Source organism: Hordeum vulgare, chromosome 3H, assembly GCF_904849725.1.
Source record: "Hordeum vulgare subsp. vulgare chromosome 3H, MorexV3_pseudomolecules_assembly, whole genome shotgun sequence".
NCBI classification, from domain to species: domain Eukaryota; kingdom Viridiplantae; phylum Streptophyta; class Magnoliopsida; order Poales; family Poaceae; genus Hordeum; species Hordeum vulgare.
Genome location: NC_058520.1, coordinates 472,270,580 through 472,293,834, shown reverse-complemented (window position 1 = coordinate 472,293,834; position 23,255 = coordinate 472,270,580). Strand labels below are relative to the sequence as shown.

The 23,255-nt window shown below is 44.8% G+C and overlaps 1 protein-coding gene across 1 annotated transcript; it reads left to right on the top strand.

Moving 5' to 3' along the window:
* Positions 1–20,384: 20,384 nt before the first annotated feature.
* On the top strand, positions 20,385–22,566 carry LOC123440202 (FBD-associated F-box protein At4g10400-like). The gene is made up of 3 exons (XM_045116771.1): positions 20,385–21,574; positions 21,680–21,823; positions 21,911–22,566. The coding sequence occupies exons 1-3, from the start codon at positions 20,468–20,470 to the stop codon at positions 22,319–22,321; spliced, it is 1,662 nt and encodes a 553-aa protein (XP_044972706.1). The 5' UTR covers positions 20,385–20,467; the 3' UTR covers positions 22,322–22,566.
* The last annotated feature ends 689 nt before the right edge of the window (positions 22,567–23,255 follow it).

Here is a 23,255-nt window from a genome sequence, read left to right as displayed (position 1 = left end):
AACAGTCTCCCACTAGCACTAGAGTCAATAATCTTGTTCACATCACTATGTGATTGTAATGAATCTAACACCCATACAGTTATGGGGTTTGATCATGTCTTGCTTGTGAGAGAGGGTTTTTGTCAACGAGTCTGAACCTTTTAGATCCGTGTGTGCTTTACAAATCTCTATGTCATCCTGTAGATGCTGCTACCACACGCCATTTGGAACTATTCCAAATGACTACTCCACTATACGAATCTGGTTTACTACTTAGAGTCATTCGGATTAGTGTCAAAGCTTGCATCGACGTAACCCTTTACGACGAACTCTTTTATCACCTCCATAATTGATAAAAAAAACCTTAATCCAGTAGTTAATAAGGATAACTTTTGACTACTGTCCAGTGATCCATTCCTGAATCACTCTAGTACCCCTTGACAGATTCATGGCAAGGCACACATGAGTTGCGGTACACAACATAGCAAATTATAGAGCCTGTGGCTAATGCATAGGGGACGACATTCATCCTTTCTCTTTCTTCTGCCATGGTCGGATTTTGAGTCTTACACAATACTCACACCTTACAACACAGCCAAGAACTCCTTCTTTGCCGATCAATTTTGAACTCCTTCAAAAACTTGTCAAGGCATGTATTTTATTGAAAGTTTTATCAAGCATCTTGATCTATCTCCATAGATCTTGATGCTCAATGTTCAAGTAGCTTAATCCAGGTTTTCCTTTGAAAAAACACCTTTCAAAACAACCCTACATGCTTTCTAGAAATTCTACATCATTTCCGATCAATAATATGTCAACCACATATACTCACCACAAATTCTATAGTGCTCCCACTCACTTCTTTGCAAATACAAGTTTCTCATAAACTTTTTATAAAACCAAAAATTTGATCATCTCATGAAAGTGTATATTCCAACTCTGAGATGCTTCCTCCAGTCCATAGAAGGATCACTGGAGCTTGCATACTTGTTAGCATCCTTAGGATTGACAAAACCTCCTGGTTGTATCACATACAACCTTTCCTCAAGGAAACCGTCGAGGAAACAATGTTTTTACATCCTATCTACAAGATTTCATAAATAATGCAGCAACTGCTAACGTAATTCCAACAGACTGTTAGCATCGCTACGAACGAGAAAGTCTCATCATAGTCAACTCTTTGAACTTGTCGAAAACATCTTTGCGACAAGTCGAGCTTTCTTAATGGTGACATATACCATCATCGTATGTCTTCCTTTTAAAGATCCATATGTACCTAATAGCCTTACGACCATCAAGTAGATCTTCCAAAGTCTACACTTTGTTTTCATACATGGATCCTACCTCGCATTTCATGGCGTCCAGCCATTCGTGGAATCCAGGCCCACCATCGCGTCTCCATAACTTGTAGGTTCATTGTTGTCCAACAACATGACCTTCAAGACATGGTTACCGTACCACTCTGGAGCAGTACGTGACCTTGTCGACCTACGAGGTTTGTAGTAACTTGATCAAAAGCTTCATGATCACTATCATCAGCTTCCACTTCAATTGGTGTAAGCGCCATAGGAACAACTTCCCGCGTTGTGCCACACACTGGTTGAAGTGATGGTTCAATAACCTCATCAAGTTCCACCATCCTCCCACTCAATTCTTTCGAGAGAAAAAAAATTCTCGTGAAAGGACCCGTTTCTAGAAATAAACACTTTGCTCTCGGATCTGAGATAGGAGGTATACCCAACTGTTTTGGGTGTCCTATGAAGATGCATTTATCCACTTTGGGTTCGAGCTTATCACGCTGAAACTTTTTCACATAGGCATCGCAGCCCCAAACTTTTAAGAAACAACAGCTTAGGTTTCTCTAAACCATAGTTCATACGATGTCATCTCAACGAAATTACGTGGTGCCCTATTTAAAGTGAATGCGGTTGTATCTAATGCCTAACCCGGATGAGATCCTAGACATTACGAGGAGCTCCGGAATGGTCCAGTGGTAAAGATTGATTTATAAGAAGTCCTGTTTTGGTAATCGGAAAAGTTTCAGGTACTTCGGTAGTGTACAGGGAGTGCGGGGAGGGTACCGGGGGCCATCGGAAGGGGTGTCTCGACCCAAAGGACCTTATGGCCTGTGGGAGGAGTCACCAGCCCCTAGTGGGCTGGACGAACCACCCACTAAGTCCCATGTGGCTAGGGTGGGAAAAACCCAAAGGTGGAAGAGGTGGAAAGGGTTTCCAAGTGGAGAGGAGGAATCCTACTCCTAGTAGGATTGGAGTAGGACTCCTCCACCTCCAGTTTCGGCCAAACCTTGAGGGCTTGAGGCTGCCTCCTCCCCTACCTCCCTCCTATATATACTAGAGGAATTAGAGGCAGCCCCAACCCTAATTAGCCATGTGCTGCCCTCTCTCTCTAGATCGTTTTCTCCTCTAGATTAGTTCCGCAGAGCTTGGCGAAGCCCTGCTGAATTACTTCACCACCACCACCACCAATCCGTCGTGTTGGAGAACTCATCTACCTCTCCACCTCTCTTGGTGGATCAAGAAGGCGGTGATCATCATCGAGCTATACGTGTGCTTAACGTGGAGGTGCCATCCATTCGGCACTAGATCGGGATGGATCGTGATGGGATCGCGGGACGGATCGCGATGAGATCACGGAACGGGCTGCGATTTGGATCGCGAAGATGTTCCACTACATCAAATGCATTATATAAGCTTCCACTTAGCGATCTACAAGGGTATGTGGATCCGATCTCCCCTCTCGTAGATGATCATCACCATGGATAGGTCTTGCGTGTGCATAGGAATTTTTTGTTTCCCATGCAACGTTCCCCAATAGTGGGGCCCTCAGGCACCTCCTCCACTGCCTATGAGCTCTATAAATACCCCAACATTTAGAAAACCCTAGAGGAGTCGACGAAAAATCGTTTCAGTCGCCGCAAGTTCCGGAGCCACGGAATCCAATCTAGAGCCAGTTCCGAAGAGGGCCACGATCACAAAGGAGTTAACCATACTCATTGGTGCTCCTTCGATGATGCGTGAGTAGTTCATATCAGACCTTAAGGTCCGTAGGCAGTAGCTAGATGGCTTTCTCTATCGTTTTCTTTCTCAATACAATGGTCTCTTGGAGATCCATATGATGTAACTCTTTCTTTTGCGATGTGTTTGTTGGGATCCGATTAATTGTGACATTATGATTAGATATATGAAAACATATTCATGCTTGATTATAATAGCCTCGTATTTCTTCTCCGATATTTGAATTTTTTCCTGCCAACTTGATCTTTTATCTTGCAATGGGAAGAGGTGCTTTGTGATCTCAATCTGAGTGACAGAAAGAGACATGACACGCATGTATAATTGCTATCAAGGATAAAGTTAATAGATCATGTCTACATCATGTCATCGTTCTTAAGGCATTATTGTGTTTCTCCATGAACTCAATACACTAGATGCATGCTGGATACTGGTCGATGTGTGGAGTAACAACAGTAGGTGCACGTAGAAGTCGGTCTATTTATCTTAGATATGATGCATATATACATGATTATTATATTGAATATTATCATAATTATTTTCTATTCTATCATTTTCCCAAGTATAAATTGTCTACCCACCGTTTGCTATTTCTCGAGAGAATCCACTAGTGAAACCTACGGCCCCGGGGTTGTCGGGACCCCGATCCTGAGGCATAGGAATCCAGCCTGTAACGCATCGCATCTCTTTGCGGTCTCACGCACGGTTAACTCCACGGATGCAGCCTTACCTTAGCCGGGACCGTTTGCGTCTTTTGACTCACGTATGCAATAGTGTCGCTAGCATTCCAATGTCAAAGAACTCGGATCGACAAGTCTAGTGACAAACCAAAGTGGCAGTACCGCACAAGGACAGGCATACATGACCCAACAAAGCAGGTGTCGGTCACCAGCGAGTGTAGACGAGTCGTAGCAAGCTACAAGGACTCCATTACATCGCGTGACATTTCCCCAAAGGGGACAGACACAGCAGCTAAGAAGGACACATGTCGGTCAACCAATGTGTCCGGAGCAGTAGCGAACTACCAAGGCTCGTTGGATCACAAAGGGGCATTTCCTTGTAAGGAGTGCTACTAAAGTTCGCGACTATGTAATCGAACCCCATACATATCAAGTACGACACACGTACGCATGGCATACCGATATGTATAGATACATCGATGGCATCACAACATAACCATAAACATACAAACTTTATTTAAGAGGCTCGGAAGAGCCACACACATAATATTACACATTAAGGGTCTTACGACCCATAATAGCAGTCATTCAGTTACAAACCAGCGGAAGGGTTTAAAACTGTCTGAGTACAGATAGGTGCAACTAGAAGGCACATGGCCTGACTATACTACAGACCCAACGTAGGGCCAGATCGTTGCTGGGACACCAGCTACTCGTCGTCGTCGATGTCTACGAAGAACCCTCCATTAGGGTCATTAGCAACCTCTGCAACATTTATTAAGCAAACATGAGTACGAAGGTACTCAGCAAGACTTTAGGATAACTAACTACTCATGCAAAGTATCAACAAGGTATGGTGGGGTTTCATGCGGAAAGCCAGCATTTGACTCGTGGCTAGACAACTTGCATTTTTAAATAATTTTTACAACTTGATTTCTCGCACACGAGTCCACTAACACCACAACAATACACCATCATGGAATCATTCCGTCTCCATACGGAAATGCCGTCCACGACACTCACGCTTATCTTGACAATTTTATGAGTAGCCATTTAAGTTATCTATGAACAACATATGTCTCCAAGTAGTCCATATTCGCGGACGCGGCTATTCGAATTGTTCATAACCCTGCAGGGGTGTACTTCGTCACACACGCTCTCACCACTTATCGCCATGTGCACGTCATGCACCTCGGCAACCTTCAAGCGGAAGCCTAGCGAGGGAGTCGGCCACGACCGTTAACCACACTAGTACCTAGTCCAGGTTTATCGCCTATCTGAGAGTAACCCGTACGGAAGTCCGGCCGAGGTTTCCTCCACGGCCTCAAACGATGTGCGCAGGGTTCTCAAGCCCACCATCCGGGTGCCACTTGGTACACCGTGCCACTGCCTACCGCATCACGGCCCACCTCTCAGGTCAGCACCATGCACAGCCTCCAGCATTACTATAAACACCAGAAACTACTTGCAACTCCTGGACCGAGTACTAAGCGATTAATAGGTCGAGCGGGGTCATATTTCACGGCCCAGCATGTGGTAGTATCTAGACTTGGATTACATACACGGAACTCAGTTCCTAAGGACGGTTCCAATGAAACAACCCGCCATGTACTCCTACACAGCCTTTCGCCGGTACCTTTACCAAATCAGATTCAACACACAACCTTTGCTTACCGGACGCATTCTACATCTCCCAGATGATAGACCATACACAACTCTAAGCATAGCATGCATAGCAGGATAAGGCATATCATGGCTCAAGCAACTACCAGGTATGCTAGGTTGCAAGGTTCGGCTATTTATTGTGACAAGGATAGGTCATGCAAAGGAAGTGGGTTCAACTAACGTGGCAAAAGTAGTTGAAGCATTTGATCCTAATGCAATAAACAAGTGCAGGAGCAAGAACATGGGATTTATCGGGATGATCAAAATGGTTGCTTGCCTTGTTGCTCAGAGGAGGGACAATATCCGTCAGACGGATATTCGGTGGAATCCGGGGGTGCGGAGCCTACCGAAATGAATGACAACAATCAATAACAATCATATGCAAACAAGATGATGCATGAGCATGGCATGAGAATGCAAGGTGATAAACTAATATAGCTAGCATGTATTAGGTTTGAAGTTAATTTGAATCAAATTCAAATATCACTTCAAACGAGGTATTCTCGGATACCGTTTTAATTGATTCGACCTGATGCTCAGATCAACTTGAGGTTAACATGCATGGGATGACATGTTAAGTTGCTGGTTTGTAATTGGAACAGTGTTTGATCATGTCATTCATAATGAAATTTAAATAATTTTCCAAATTCCATTTATAAAGTATTTATAAGAATTGACTTATTCATTAATCTACATGTTTGGGTTCTGTAACTTTTCCAAACATGATTGAAAATAGCATATTCAGATTCCTTGAATTTTTCTGATACTTTTTCATATATAAATTATTTTCATTGGAGTTACAGATTAATTTCTATGAATTTTTGAAGTTTTAAACATTTCTGGAATTATTTTTATACTCGAAAATACTTTTACTGCATCAGCATGACATCAGCAGGTCCAACTGGTCGTTGAAAGTCAAACCTGACCAGTGGGACCCGCTGGTCAGTGTCTCTGGTCAATTTTAGATTAGGATTAATCTTATTTAGTTAATTAAACTCACTGGACCCACATGTCAGTGTCTTATTAATTTATTTGATTTATTTTTATTATCTCTAAACTATCCAGAGGCTGGCCCCACCCGTCAGTGGCTCAGGCCAGCTGAGATCCACCGGCGGCGAGGTCGTCCTCGCCGGCGGGGAGCCTCCGGCGAGCACCAGAACGTCGGGGGGGGGGGCTCGGAAACGGCGCACAGAGGGCCAAACGCTGCGCGGAGAGCACCAGAAGAACGACACTTCTCCCGCGGTTCCATTTCTGCACTTAGCCGGGGATGATCTGGCCGGAGATGACGCCGGCGACGAGCTTGGCGATGGCCAAGGTTCGGGCGTCATCGGGGTCTTTGATACAGAGGGAACTACGCACGGGGCTCGGCTCCTACAGCACCTACGCGACAGCCTGAAGCTACTCGTGGCCTCAGATGGACGAGCTGATCACCGGAGGGCTACCGACGACGAGCTCCTGCGGCAGATCTCGTCGGGCTCCGGTGGAACTAGGCCTAGAGGAGGGGATCGACGGGGAGATCTTGGGGGAAAGAAGCGCAAGCTCACGAGGAGTGCAGTGGTGGCGCTAGTTTGCTCAGGGACGGCCTGGAGAGGGAGAACGCCGGCGACGAACTTCGGTGACCCAAGGAAGAAGACGACTGCTTCTCGTCGTTTCAGTGCATCTGGGCGTCGGGCTCGTGGCTAGGGAGCTTCAGGGAGTTGCGGCGGAGCTATTGCGCGGCTCATAAGGAAGGAGGGAAGGCTAGAACGACGGCGAGCTCGAGCTCTGCTCGGGCTCCAATGGCGGCAGAAAGAAACGGGGCAGAGGGGGAGAATGAGCACGGGGATGGATAGGGACGAGCTCGGGGAGCTTATCCCCGTGCTTGCCAGCGCGAAGCGGCGGCCAGGCAGGCGCATAGGTGCGTGGAGGCGCGCGGCGACGCGGCGGCCACCTCCTGCTGCCCACTGGCGGGGGAGGAAGACGACAGGAACAGCTGGGTCGGGCTGAGGTGAGCGACAGGTAAGGTTTTTCCCATTTCTTTCTGTTTTAATTGCTGACATTGATCTACTATTTATTTCAGCTCCCAAATAATTTGTAAAACTATGTTAAGCACCCTAGAATATTTGTTGGAATATTTCCAACCATTCCTAAAGTTTTCAACATTTTTGAAAGTTTAAAGTTTCTGATTTCAAATTTAAAACTTGAAACGAGTAGCTGTTGCATTTATTTAAAATTCTTAAAATGTCAAGAGCAATGTTTTCTTCATTGCTTATATACTTTCATGATTTATCAGAAAGTTTGAACTTTTCTTGAGGCCATTTTGGGTTCATTGATTTTAACTAGTTTGAATTTTCCTTCATTTTGAGAAGTGACTAGGGTTTTAGCATTTTCCTTCATCATTTACTTTGTTCTTGTTGAGAATTCCTAGATGCAATGCAAAGAAAACATGAGCACAAGCTAACTTGCTTAAGGTGTCAGGGATGTGACAGGGGTCTAGTTCACATCATCTATTTGCAATCTCTACTTTGTTATTTACGTTTCTACTTTATCTGCTCTTTTGTTTTCGGATGTATATTATCAAAAAACCCAAAAATACATTGCTTCTTTCTATTAGCTATCACTCTTATTTGCATCTATCAATCTATCCTTACTTTACCCTTGAGGGATTGACAACCCCTCCACGCGTTGGGTTACGAGGTTTTGCTATTTGTGTGGAGGCGATGCTTACATAGTCTTGTGGGTCTTCCTACTGGATTGATACCTTGGTTTCTCAAATAAGGAAAATACTTGACATCGTTGTGCTACATAACCCTTGAATCTTGGAGGGAAACCAAAGCATCAGCAATACTAAGCATCACCCCCAAGCGGTAGTTGAGATGATGGTAGTACCGCTCAAAATGAGTTGACCGAAACAATGGGGCCACCACCGCCCAAGAACCACACCAAACCAAAGACATGTCTGATGGTAGGGTGGTATTGGGCCGGTACTATTGAGGAACGTAGCATGGGAAACAAAACTTTTCCTACGCACACGAAGACCTATCATGGTGATGTCCATCTACGAGGGGGATTTCAGATCTACGTACCCTTGTAGATCGCACAGCAGAAGCGTTAATAAACGCGGTTGATGTAGTGGAACATCCTCACATCCCTCGATCCGCCTCGCGAACCGTCCCATGAACCGTCCCGCGATCCGTCCCACGATCCGCTCCGATCTAGTGCCGAACGGACGGCACCTCCGCGTTCAGCACACGTACAGCTCGACGATGATCTCGGCCTTCTTGATACATCAAGAGAGACGGAGAGGTAGATGAGTTCTCCGGCAGCATGACGGCGCTCCGGAGGCTGGTGGTGATCTAATCTCAGCAGGGCTCCGCCCGAGCTCCGCAGAAACGCGATCTAGAGGAAAAACCGTGGAGGTATATGGTCGGGCTGCCGTGGAAAAGTTGTCTCAAATCAGCCCTAAAACCTCCGTATATATAGGTGGGAGGGGAGGAGCCTTGCCTTGGGGCTCAAGGAGCCCCAAGGGCTTCGGCCGAACCATGGGGGGAAATCCTCCCCTTCCCATCCTAGTCAAACTAGGATTGGAAGGTGGATTCCTTCTCCACTTTCCCACTTCCCTTTTTTTTCTCTTTGATTTTTCTTTCTCCTGCGCATAGGGCTTCTTGGGCTGTCCCACCAGCCCACTAAGGGCTGGTGTGGCACCCCTAAGGCCTATGGGCTTCCCCCGGGTGGACTGGCCCCTCCCGGTGAACATCCAGAACCCATTCGTCAGTCCCGGTACATTCCCGGTAATGTCGAAAACTTTCCGGTAATCAAATGAGGTCATCATATATATCAATCTTCGTCTCCGGACCATTCCGAAAAACCCCGTGACGTCCGTGATCTCATCCGGGACTCCGATCAACATTCGGTAACCAACCATATAACTCAAATACGCATAAAACAACGTCGAACCTTAAGTGTGCAGACCCTGCGGGTTCGAGAACTATGTAGACATGACCCGAGAGACTCCTCGGTCAATATCCAATAGCGGGACATGGATGCCCATATTGGATCCTACATATTCTACGAAGATCTGATCGTTTGAACCTCAGTGCCAAGGATTCATATAATCTCGTATGTCATTCCCTTTGTCCTTCGATATGTTACTTGCACGAGATTCGATCGTCAGTATCCGCATACCTATTTCAATCTCGTTTACCTGCAAGGCTCTCTACTCATTCCATAATACAAGATCCCACAACTTACACTAAGTCACATTGCTTGCAAGGCTTGTGTGTGATGTTGTATTACCGAGTGGGCCCCGAGATACCTCTCCGTCACACGGAGTGACAAATCCCAGTCTTTATCCATACTAACTCAACGGACACCTTCGGAGATACCTGTAGAGCATCTTTATAGCCACCCAGTTTCATTGTGACATTTGATCCACACAAAGTATTCATCTGGTGTCAGTGAGTTATATGATCTCATGGTCATAGGAATAAATACTTGACACGTAGAAAACAGTAGCAACAAAATGACACGATCAACATGCTACATCTATTAGTTTGGGTCTAGTCCATCACATGATTCTCCTAATGACGTGATCCCGTTATCAAGTGACAACACTTGCCTATGGTCAGGAAACCTTGACCATCTTTGATCAATGAGCTAGTCAACTAGAGGCTTACTAGGGACAGTGTTTTGTCTATGTATCCACACAAGTATTGTGTTTCCAATCAATACAATTATAGCATGGATAATAAACGATTATCATGAACAAAGAAATATAATAATAACTAATTTATTATTGCCTCTAGGGCATATTTCCAACAGTCTCCCACTTGCACTATAGTCAATAATCTAGTTCACATCACCATGTGATTCTAACGAATCCAACACCCATATAGTTCTGGGTCTGATCACGTCTTGCTCGTGAGACAAGTTTTAGTCAACGGTTCTGAAACTTTCAGATCCGTGCGTTCTTAAATCTTTATGTCATATTTATAGATGCTGCTACTACGTGCTATTCGGAAATACTCCAAATATCTACTCTACTATACGAATCTATTTCACTACTCATAGTTATTCGGATTAGTGTCAAAGCTTGCATCGACGTAACCCTTTACGGCGAACTCTTTAACCACCTCCGTTATCGAGAAAAATTCCTTAGTCCATTAGTTATTAAGGATAACTTTGACCGCTGCTAGTGATTCAATCATGGATCACTCTCTGTACCTCTCAACAGCCTTGAGGCAAGGCACACATTAGGTGCGGTACTCAGCATGGCATACTTTAGAGTCTACGGTTAAGGCATAGAAGACGACCTTCGTCTATTCTCTTTATTCTGCCGTGGTCGGGTTTTGAGTCTTACTCAAATTCACACCTTACAACACAGTCAAGAACTCCTTCTTTGCTAATCTACTTTGAACTCCTTCAAAAAACTTGTCAAGGCATGCATCTTGTCGAAACTTCTATTAAGCGTTTCGATCTATCTCCATAGATCTTGATGCTTAACGTTCAAGTAGCTCAATCCAGGTATTCCTTTGAAAAACTCCTTTCAAACAACCCTGTATGCTATACAGAAATTCTACATTACTTCTGATCAACAATATGTCAACCACATATACTTATCAGAAATTCTATAGTGCTCCCACTCAGTTCTTTGGAAATACAAGTTTCTCATAAACCTTGTACAAACCCAAAATCTTAGATCATCTCATCAAAGTGTATATTCCAACTCCGAGATGCTTGCACCAGTCCATTGAAGGATCGATGCAGCTTGCATACTTGCTAGTATCCTTAGGATCGACAAAACCTTCTGGTTGTATCATATACAATCTTTCCTCAAGGAAACCGTCGAGGAAACAATGTTTTATCTTCCTATGTGCAATATTTCACAAATAATGCAGCAACTACTAACATAATTCCAACAGACTTTTAGCATCGCTACGAGTGAGAAAGTCTCATCATAGTCAACTATTTGATCTTGTCGGAAACATCTTTGTGACGAATCGAGCTTTTCTCGATATTGACTTATCACCATCATCGTATGTCTTCCTTTTAAAGATCCATCTTTACTTAATAGTCCTACGACCATCAGGCAGTTCTTCCAAAGTCTATACTTTGTTCTCACACATGGATTATCTCTCGGATTTCATGGCCTCCAACCATTTGTCAGAATCCGGGCCCACCATTGCTTCTCCATAACTCGTAGGTTCATTGTTGCTCAACAACATGACCTCCAAGGTAGGGTTACCATACCACTCTGTAGTAGTACGCGACCTTTGTCGACCTACGAAGTTTGTAGTAACTTGATCCGAAGCTCTAGTGATCACTCTCATCAGCTTCCACTTGAATTGGTGTAGGCGCCATAGGAACAACTTCATGCGCCCTGCTACACACTGGTTGAAGTGACGGTTCAATAACCTCATCAAGTTCAACCACTCTCCCACTCAATTCTTTTGAGAGAAACCTTTCCTCGAGAAAGGATCCGTTTCTAGAAACAAACACTTTGCCTCCGGATCTGAGATAGGAGATGTATCCAACTGTTTTGGATATCATATGAAGATGCTTTCATCCGCTTTGGGTTCGAGCTTATGAGACTAAAAAAAATTTTCACATAAGCATCGCAACACCCAAACTTTCAAGAAACGACAGCTTAGATTTCTCCAAACTCAGTCTATATTGTGTTATCTCAACGGAAATACGCGGTTCCCTATTTAAAGTGAATGTGGTTGTCTCTAATGCATAACCCATAAACGATAGTGGTAATTCGACAAGAGACATCACAGTATGCACCATATCAAATAGGGCATGGCTATGATGTTCACACACATCATCACACTATGGTGTTCCGGGTGGCATGAATTGCAAAACAATTTCCACATTGTCTTAGCTGCGTACCAAAACTCGTAACTCAGATATTCATCTCTATGATCATATCATAGACAGTTTATCCTCTTGTTACGACGAACTTCACTCTGAAACGGAATTGAACTTTTCAATATTTCAGACTTTGTGATTCATCAAGTAAATACTCTTGTATCTACTCAAATCGTCAGTGAAGTAAGAACATAACGATATCCACTGCGTGCCTTAGCACTCATTGGACTGCACACATCAAAAATGTATTATTCCCAACAAGTTACTCTCTTGTTTCATGTGGCATGTTTTGCATGTCTCAAGTGATTCAAAATCAAGCGAGTCCAAATGATCCATCTCTCATGGAGTTTCTTCATGCATTTATACCAACAGGTATGGTTTGCATGTCTCAAACGTTTCAAAAATGAGTGAGTACAAAGATCCATCAGCATGGAGCTTCTACATGCATTTTATACCAACATGACTCAAGTGGTAGTGCCACAACTAAGTGGTACTATCATTATTACTTTGTATATTTTGGAACTAATATTATGAAGATGTGTAACACTACGATCGAGATTCAATAAACCATTGAGGGTAATTATTCAAGCAAATAGAACAACTATTATTCTCTTTAAATGAATAATTGTATTGCAATAAACACGATCCAATCATGTTCATGCTCAACGAAAACACCAAATAACAATTATTTAGGTTTTACCACCAATCCCGATGATAGAGGGAACGTGCGATGTTTGATCACATCAACCTTGGAACACTTCCAACATTTATCGTCACCTCGCCTTTAGCTAGTCTCCATTTATACCGTAGCTTTCATTTCGTGTTACTAATCACTTAGCAACCGAACCGGTATCCAATACCCTCGGGCTACTAGGAGTACTAGTAAAGTACACATCAACATCATGTATATCATATATACTTCTTTCGACTTTGCGAGCCTTCTTATCTACCAAGTATCTAGAGTTGCTCCGCCTCAGTGACCATTCCCCTCATAACAGAAGCACTTAGTCTCGGGCTTGGGTTTAATATTGGGTCTCTTCATTAGTGCAGCAACTGTTTTGCTGCTTCACGAAGTATCCCTTTTAGCCCTTGCCTTTTCTTGAAACTTAGTGGTTTTACTAACCATCAACTATTGATGCTCCTTTTGATTTCTACTTTCGCAGTATCAAACATTGTGAATCGCTCAAGGATCATTGTATCTATCCTTGATATGTTATAGTTCTTCACGAAGCTCTCACAGCTTGGTGGCAGTGAATTTGGAGAATCCATCACTATCTCCTCTGGAAGATCAACTCCCACTTGATTCAAGCGATTGTCGTACTCAGACAATCTGAGCACACGCTCAACTTTTGAGCTTTTCTCCTTTACTTTGTGGACAAAGAATCTTGTCGGAGGTCTCATACCTCTTAACAAGGGCACAAGTATGAAATCACAATTTCATCTCTTTAGAACATCTCTTATGTTCCGTGACGTTTCAAAACGTCCTCAGCGCCTTGCTTCTAAGCCATTAAGTATTTTGCACTGAACTATCGCGTAGTCATCTGAAACGTGTATGCCGGATGTTCACAACATTCACAGACGACGCTCAAGGTGCAGCACATCGAGTGGTGCATTAAGGACATGAGCCTTCTGTGCAGTAATGAGGACAATCCTCAGTTTTACGGACTCAGTCCGCAAAGTTTGCTACTATCAACTTTCAACTAAATTTTCTCTAGGAACATATAAAAACAGTAGAGCTATAGCGCAAGATATATCGTAATTCGCAAAGACCATTAGACTATGTTCATGATAATTAGTTCAATTAATCATATTACTTAAGAACTCCCACTCAAAAAGTACATCTCTCTAGTCATTTGAGTGGTACATGATCCAAATCCACTATCTCAAGTCCGATCATCACGTGAGTTCAGAATAGTTTCAGTGGTAAGCATCTCTATGCTAATCATATCAACTATACGATTCATGCTCGACCTTTCGGTCTAATGTGTTCCGAGGCCATGTTTGCACATGTTAGGCTTGCCAAGTTTAACCCAAGTGTTCCGCGTGTGCAACTGTTTTGCACTCGTTGTATGTGAACGTTGAGTCTATCACACCCGATCATCACGTGGTGTCTCGAAACGACGAACTGTCGCAACGGTGCACAGTCGGGGAGAACACAATTTCGTCTTGAAATTTTAGTGAGAGATCACCTCATAATGCTACCGTCGTTCTAAGCAAGATAAGGTGCATAAAGGATTAACATCACATGCAATTCATAAGTGACATGTTATGGCCATCATCATGTGCTTCTTGATCTCCATCACCAAAGCACCGGCATGATCTTCTTGTCACCGGCGTCACACCATGATCTCCATAAACGTGTCGCCATCGGGGTTGTCGTGCTACTCATGCTATTACTACTAAAGCTACGTCCTAGCAATATAGTAAACGAATCTGCAAGCACAACGTTAGTTTAAAGATAACCCTATGGTTCCTGCCGGTTGTCGTACCATCGACGTGCAAGTCGATATTAACTATTACAACATGATCATCTCATACATCCAATATATCACATCACATCGTTGGCCATATCACATCACAAGCATACCGTGCAAAAACAAGTTAGACATCCTCTAATGGTTGTTGCATGTTTTACGCGGTGACCATGGGTATCTAGTAGGATCGCATCTTACTTACGCAAACACCACAATGGAGATATATGAATTGCTATTTAGCCTCATCCAAGGACCTCCTCGGTCAAATCCGATTCAACTAAAGTTGGAGAAACCGACACTCGCCAGTCATCTTTGAGCAACGGAGTTACTCGTAGCGATGAAACCAATCTCTCGTAAGCGTACGAGTAATGTCGGACCGAGCCGCTTCGATCCAACAATACCGCGGAATCAAGAAAAGACTAAGGAGGGCACCAAATAGCACATCACCGCCCACAAAAACTTTTGTGTTCTACTCGAGATAACATCTACGCATGAACCTAGCTCATGATGCCACTGTTGAGGAACGTCGCATGGGAAACAAAAAATTTCCAACGCGCCCGAAGACCTATCATGGTGATGTCCATCTACGAGGGGGATTTCAGATCTACGTACCCTTGTAGATCACACAACAGAAGCGTTAATAAATGCGGTTGATGTAGTGGAACGTCCTCACGTCCCTCGATCCACCCCGCGAACCGTCCCACGAACCGTCCCGCGATCCATCCCACGATCCGCTCCGATCTAGTGTCGAACGGACGGCACCTCTTGATCCAACAAGAGAGACGGAGAGGTAGATGAGTTCTCCGGCAGCGTGACGGCGCTCCGGAGGTTGGTGGTGATCTAATCTCAGCAGGGCTCCGCCCGAGCTCCGCAGAAACGCGGTCTAGAGGAAAAACCGTGGAGGTATGTGGTCGGGCTGCCGTGGAAAAGTTGTATCAAATCAGCCCTAAAACCTCCATATATATAGGCGGGGGGGAGGGGCCTTGCCTTGGGGCTCAAGGAGCCCCAAGGGGTTCGGCCGAACCAAGGGGGGAAGTCCTCCCCTTCCAATCCTAGTCCAACTAGGATTGGAAGGTGGAGTCCTTCTCCACTTTCCCACTTCCCCTTTTTTTCTCTTTGATTTTTCTTTCTCCTGCACATAGGGCTTCTTGGTCTGTCCCACCAGCCCACTAAGGGCTGGTGTGGCACCCCTAAGGCCCATGGGCTTTCCCCGGGTGGACTGGCCCCTCCCGGTGAACATCCGGAACCCATTCGTCACTCCCGGTACATTCCGGGTAATGCCGAAAACTTTCCGGTAATCAAATGAGGTCATCCTATATATAAATCTTTGTCTTCGGACCATTCAGGAAACCCTCGTGACGTCTGCGATCTCATCCGGGACTCCGAACAACATTCGGTAACCAACCATATAACTCAAATACCCATAAAACAACGTCGAACCTTAAGTGTGCAGACCTTGCGGGTTCGAGAACAATGTAGACATGACCCGAGAGACTCCTCGGTCGATATCCAATAGCGGGACCTGGATGCCCATATTGGATCTTACATATTCTACGAAGATCTTATCGTTTGGACCTCAGTGCCAAGGATTCATATAATCTCGTATGTCATTCCCTTTGTCCTTCGGTATGTTACTTGCCCGAGATTCGATTGTCAGTATCCGCATACCTATTTCAATCTCGTTTACCGGCAAGTCTCTTTACTCGTTCTATAATACAAGATCCCACAACTTACACTAAGTCACATTGCTTGCAAGGCTTGTGTGTGATGTTGTATTACCGAGTGGGCCCCGAGATACCTCTCTGTCACACGGAGTGACAAATCCCAGCCTTGATCCATACTAGCTCAACGGACACCTTCGGAGATACTTGTAGAGCATCTTTATAGTCACCCAGTTACGTCGTGACGTTTGATACACACAAAGTATTCCTCTGGTGTCACTAAGTTATATGATCTCATGGTCATAGGAATAAATACTTGACACGCAGAAAACAGTAGCAACAAAATGACACGATCAACATGCTACGTCTATTAGTTTGGGTCTAGTCCATCACATGATTCTCCTAATGATGTGATCCCGTTATCAAGTGACAACACTTGCCTATGGTCAGGAAACCTTGACCATCTTTGATCAACGAGCTAGTCAACTAGAAGCTTACCAGGGACAGTGTTTTGTCTATGTATCCACACAAGTATTGTGTTTCCAATCAATACAATTATAGCATGGATAATAAACGATTATCATGAACAAAGAAATATAATAATAACTAATTTATTATTTCCTCTAGGGCATATTTCCAACAAGTACAACAACCTCAAGCTACTCTATTGGGTTGGCCAGATCATAAGCGACACAACTGACCGGAGGCAGGGGTACAACCGCTCGCATGAACTCAGAGCAGCAACCCTAGGGTATCACCCCTAGGCCGGTAGTTGTACCAGATGTATCGGCCAAGCGGTACAACCGCTCGGACAAGTGGTACAACCGTATCAAGAAAACAGGTAAGACGAGAACTGCTATAACTTCTGCAAATGAGCTCCGAATTAAGCAAACTCAAGCTTGCTGGATTCACGATGACAAGAGCTATATTAAGAAGAAGAAGTATGAAAATGCGAATGATATAGAGATGTGAAACCTCTATGAATGAAGAACTGACAATAACCCCAACATCGAAAACATCATAGAAGATGCATGTGGACTCTGTTTTCAATGAACTCGAGTTTGTATGAAGATGACCATAAGGTCTAAAACTCACATAGTGAAACACCAAACAAGAACCAAGAAAGATGATGTAAGGATGCAAATGGTTTGAGCTCTTAACAAACGATGTGATCAAGATACTCACTTGAGATCCCCCTTGATAGTAGGGAAATCGATCATATAACCTGATCTCCCAACTACTACTATGAGACCGAAAAAATAGAAAACCTATCAAGGGTAAACCTATACCTTGCACATAGTCCACTTGAGCTAGATGATGACGATCTTGACTTCCTCAAGATGGACCACCTTTCTCGATTGTGTTGGCTCGATGAAGACTAGTTTATTTCTCCCCCAAACTATCTATGGGTGAGCCACTCTTCGACACATCTTCACAAGCCTATTTTCACCACAATGGACGACAAGCTTCAAGCATGATATTTTTGTGATGCTCCACATGAACTTGTACACAGCAATCTTGACGACGATCACCACTTGATGTCATCCTCCATGGGTTGTATCAGATCTTTCCCTTGACACAAGCCCATGGAAACATACCTAACCCCACATAGAACTCTCACGTAGACCATGGGTTAGTACACAAAGCGTAATTGACAATGCTTACCATACCATCGGATCACTTGGTTCCTCTCGGTGCATCTTGTATAATTTGTGTGTCGATCAACTTGATCCGCTCTTTGACTTAGTCTTGATAAACCTTGTATCTTATCTTCTCTCGTCATAAAGATGATGTATTGAAGGTAAACATGAATGTTCACACAATCTTCTTCTTGAAGACATGCTTGCAATCAGCTCAACTCTCACATGACCAATCTTTGGATAAAACCTTGAATACCACCTTGGTGACCTTATAAACTCCTTGAAACCAACAGATGGACTTCAAGAAGTGCCTATGGACAAACCCTTCGAATATAACTCAAGGCAACCATTAGTCCATAGGGATTGTCATCAATTACCAAAACCACACATGGAGAAATATGTTGTAACACTTGCAACCCTAGGTATTTGTTGAGGGGATTAATGGAAGTCTTTGACATAACGTCTCGTGTGTGTGAAATAAAATTGTTTCGGGAAGTATCTCTTGTTTTGTCCACGATATTCATCCCTACGAGTACCCAAGATCATGGAGATCGAGCACCAATGAGGCTAGGAGCAAGGGGATCATGAAGTGTTATACCGAACACTGGTGACAGTAAGGTTTAGTAGGTTAACATGGATCTTATCGTTGGGGGTTCATGAGGTGTAGTCATTAAACACCAAATGATTTTGTCTAATATTATTATCTTAATTATCGGGGCAATCCCGCGAGACGGTTAGGGCCTTCGGTAGGACAATTGATTCCTTATGCGGGACGCGTATCGGTCAAGATGTTATTTGGACACATTCCCTACACTAATACGAAACAAGCAACTCTTGATGGGTGAATTCCTGAGCACAAACTAATATCACTTTTGATCCCAGCGCAAATACATGGTTGTAAGCTCATACCCGTACCTCATACTCGCAAATATCATATGGCTGGAATTAGAGATGAAGGAGAAAACATGATGGCATCACTCTTTGACATGTCGCTTGTCGAGCAGGAGTGCTTGGTTTGAGGTAGTGACGTGCGCTAGACCGGCTGTGCGGGTGCACACATAGGTGTGCATCGTTCATGCGTCATGGGGCTCGGTGGCGAGGGGAGGGGTGATCCCGGCATGGAGGTACGGCGGCTCGGGTGCGGGAGAGTGACTATAAGGTATTTAAGGGAATGCCTCACCCGGGTTATTCCCGTGAACACGATGGATTGCAAAAACGCCTCCAGACATATAATCAAGGACCTACTTGCAAAAGTATAGACTAGTCAGCAAGCCAGCTCAGCACCTAAAACCAATATGTGACCAATTTGCTCATAAAACAGAGTTGTGTGACCATTTTACTCCATCAGATCCATATTACATGTCGCTTAAACGGGTGTATCTAACATTGAAATACAGTTTTGCTAATACACATCTAGATGTGTCATAAGTATCGCACATCTAAGCCCTATGTCATTGATGTTACGCGGAGATTTGTGTGGGTATTTTTCTTTTCTTTTCTATGTCATTGAAATGTGCATCGGAGGGAGTACAACATTTCCAAATATGTGCGACTAAAATATTCACCTCGTGAGAGTTATGTGACCAACAGTGCGTTTATGTCTTCTACTCCCTCGTTCCTAAATATAAGACATTTTAAAGATTCCACTAAAAGACTACATACGGAGCAAAATGAGTGAATATACACTTTAAAATATGTCTATGTACATCCATATCTAATTCATAGTGCAATCTTTAAAATGTCTTATATTTAGGAACGGAGGGAGTAGATTTTGGTAAGATTTGTTCTATGTATGCGTAGGGAAAGCATGTAATTTTTTGATTTAGTTGAAGTTTGGTAAGATTTGATTTGGATATAGGTAGGGAAAGGAAAGGAACGTTTTTTCGGGTTTTGATAAGATTTTATTTTATTTTGTTGAGTTAATGCAAGAATTGATTATGGTAAGAATTGATTAAATCAATGAATGACAAGCTATGACAAAAAAAATATTTATTTGATTGAGGATTATCTTAAGCCAAGGAGGGGGTGCGGAGAGACTGAAAAGGACAAAGTAGGGGGAGGAGGTTTGAGATATGTTCGAAGATAGTAAACGCATTTTTTTTTTCTTTGCTATAAGTCAAACAGATATTTGACAATAAGTATTTTGCAATTTTTTTACTAAAATACAATAATATGCAGTAGTTCGGTGACGAACCAAGAAGTCAGCAATGTCGGAAGGTAGTTGGGCTGCAACAGAGGCTGCCCTCAACTTCATGGACGGCGTGGGTAGGTGGAGGTCCGCTGTGAGACTGCAAGATCCAACCGTTGGTTTCAGATGGACGGCGTGGATTGGACCTGACAGCAGGATCCTGCCAGACAGAAACCGTTACCAATACCAACGCAGTGAGGATCCGGATCCAGCGAACGGACAACAAATTGGCAATTGCTTCCGGACGGAGGACCCAGCACTTCTTCCAGAACTCTCCATCCGATCGAGCAGGAGTAGGCATGTGCTGCGTCCACTCCCCCGCTACCGCCTCCACGACCTCGTCGCAACGAGGTCAGATCGTGTCGTCGGATCGCCCGCCCCCCTACCCCGCCGACTCCCCGCTGCGCTCCGACGAGGGGTTGGACGCCAGGGCGGCCAGGGCGGCGAGGCGCGGGCGCAGGCGGCGCGCCGGAGATGGCGAGCCCCCGCCGCTCTCCCCGACCCCGAGCGTGGACACCGACGGGAAATTCGATCGCGCCGCGGCCAAACGCTCCCGCGCGGGGTCCGGCGACGGCGTCGCGGCGGCCCAGGACTGCGGGGATCGCATCGGCGAACTCCCGGACGCGATCCTGCTGTGCATCCTCTCGTATCTCCCGCTCCGCGACGCCGCCCGTTCGATGACGCTCTCCTCGCGGTGGCCCCGCCTGTTCGACCAGTATCTCCTGGACTTCGACGCGTGCCAGCCGTTCCCGCCGGAGGCGGGCCGCGGGTGCGACTGGTTCATCCGCGCCGTCGACTCCATCCTCGCCTCGCGCCGCCACATCCGCATCCGCAGCTTCCGCTTCGTGATGTATGGGCAGGGATTCGTGAGTCGCATGGCCGTCGTCAGCGGCTGGTTCCCCGTCCTCGCGGCCTGCGGTGTCCGAGAAATCGACGTCGACATGTTGTACACAGCCCCGAAGCCGACCCTGCCAGCGTCGCTCCTCCAGCTCGCCTCCCTGGAAACCCTAAGGGTATGCTTCTGCGACCTTCCTGGGGACGCGGAGGTGGGCGCGCTGCGCCTACCCGCCCTCCAGACGCTCCGTCTGTCCAATGTCCGGACCTCCCAGGACGCCCTGCAGGCGATGCTTGCTCATTGCCCATCCCTGGAGTGCGCGAAGCTCAAGAACATCACCGGGGTCAAGCAAATCCGTCTCCGGTCCAAGAGCCTGGTATGTCTGCACGGCGACTTCGCTAACATGAGTGAGCTCGTTGTCGAGGACGCCCCGAGCCTTGAAGAACTGGTGGGCATCCATCTGCCGAGCAGCAGAGCGACGGTGAAAATTGTTTCCGCCCCCAAGCTGCAGGTGCTGGGATACTTGGGGAAGAACGTCCGGCCTCTCGTCCTGCGTGATACCGTTTTCGATGTAAATGCTTTGCCTTTTTCTTCTGTTTTTTGCCGCTAACACACGGACGCTATTGCTCTGAAACTACGTTTCATTCCTATGTTATGATGTGCATCCATATTGCAGGGAGGCATCTTGAAGTCCACTACTACCCTGATGTGCAGCGTGAAGACGTTGGCCATCCAAGTGCCATTCTCAGAGAAGGGGCATACCATCTTCGTTGCTCAGTTGCTCAAATGCTTCCCATGTCTTGAGACGCTCCATCTCGAGGTAACCATTGTAGCGCAACTCTCCATAACCACCAACCTACGCTAGCTCTACCATGCATCATCTGTTAATCACGTTCGGCGTTTGCAGGCAGACAGTCGATCAATTTCGCATCAGGTTACTCCTGAATCATGGGAGACGACATCTTCTATCCAGTGCATCGAACATTCCCTCAGCAAATTGGTGTTTGAGAATTTCGGAGGGCAAATGTGCCAGTGGAGCTTGCTGACCTTTATGCTTGAGATGGCTAAAACTCTCAAGGTCATCGAGTTCTACTGTTTGAAAGGCGAAGATTGTGCCAGTAGGCTAATACAGCTTCTATGCACCATAAATAGAGTCTGCCTGGACATCAAGTTCCTGTTCTTCACAAGTTGTGCGCCAGTCAATAGCCTGTACTTGTGCCATTGCTGTCCCAGGCGGTGCCAGAATGAAAACAGAGTTTCGCTGTTACCGCGTCTTACGAAACCCGCTGATGCACACTCTGAAGCACCAGAAACATAGATGGTTACTGCAATCTGAAAAAATATCTGATGTCACCGGATGCGCGTAAGTTGTGATCTTGTGTCTGAATCCGAGAGTTGTTCATTTAGTTTACTGGAACAGAAGAAGAATCAGCAGGTTGATTAGCTGTACTGTGGCAGGCTTGGTGACTGGAATTCTTTTTTCCTAGAACACAATTAGCTGGACTTCTTGTTGGCTGTGTATCGCTGGTACTGTTTATAATATAATCAGAACTTAATGGTTTAGCATGTCAGCAATTTTGATATCTTTGCACTGTAGTTTAAATTCATTTCCGATATTTGAATTATAGAATCTGAGATGCTTGAAATTAGAATTGTGTGGAAAGTACAACCGTGGGAAGAAAAAGAACACTGTGATCTTTGCTCCTCAACTTGTCGTGTTGGTCACATTTGGTACCGGACTTTTGATTTATTGAACAAAAGACGCATCAACTGTCAAAGTGGAGAATGTGGCGTGGTTTTCATCCCGGTTTGATAACTCTCTTTCTCAACTATTTTCTGTACAAAATTCAATCATAATTAGTAGATTCTCTATGAACTATAAGTATTTCCTTTGAATCAAAAGACATCTTCATGTTTTTCTTCGGTTCTGCTTTTTTAAATCTTTGTATTCAAAGAGACCCTCTAATGTAAAACAAATCGCCGTGTGGCATTCATAGTCGTTTCAACAAAGCCACGATCACAAGATTTTTATTGTTGTTCAAAACTATACTAGTACTCCCTTATCATACAGTGCCTATAATTTTTAAATTCAAACTCTACAAACTTTGATCAAGTTTACGAGAAAATCATTGATATCTATAATGTCAACTCTATACATTATGAGTACGTTTTATGGCTACCCCCGGGGGTCCCGACCCCGGTTATCCTATCCGTCTTGGGCCGCTAAGATTCATGTGGTAGTGTCTCGAACC

Excerpts from the sequence above, each read along its gene's own strand:
- LOC123440202 (XM_045116771.1), top strand. The coding sequence starts at position 20,468 with ATGTGCTGCGTCCACTCCCCCGCTACCGCCTCCACGACCTCGTCGCAA. Across the intron at positions 21,575-21,679 it reads TGCGTGATACCGTTTTCGAT|GGAGGCATCTTGAAGTCCAC; the intron begins GTAAATGCTTTG and ends TCCATATTGCAG. Across the intron at positions 21,824-21,910 it reads TTGAGACGCTCCATCTCGAG|GCAGACAGTCGATCAATTTC; the intron begins GTAACCATTGTA and ends CGGCGTTTGCAG.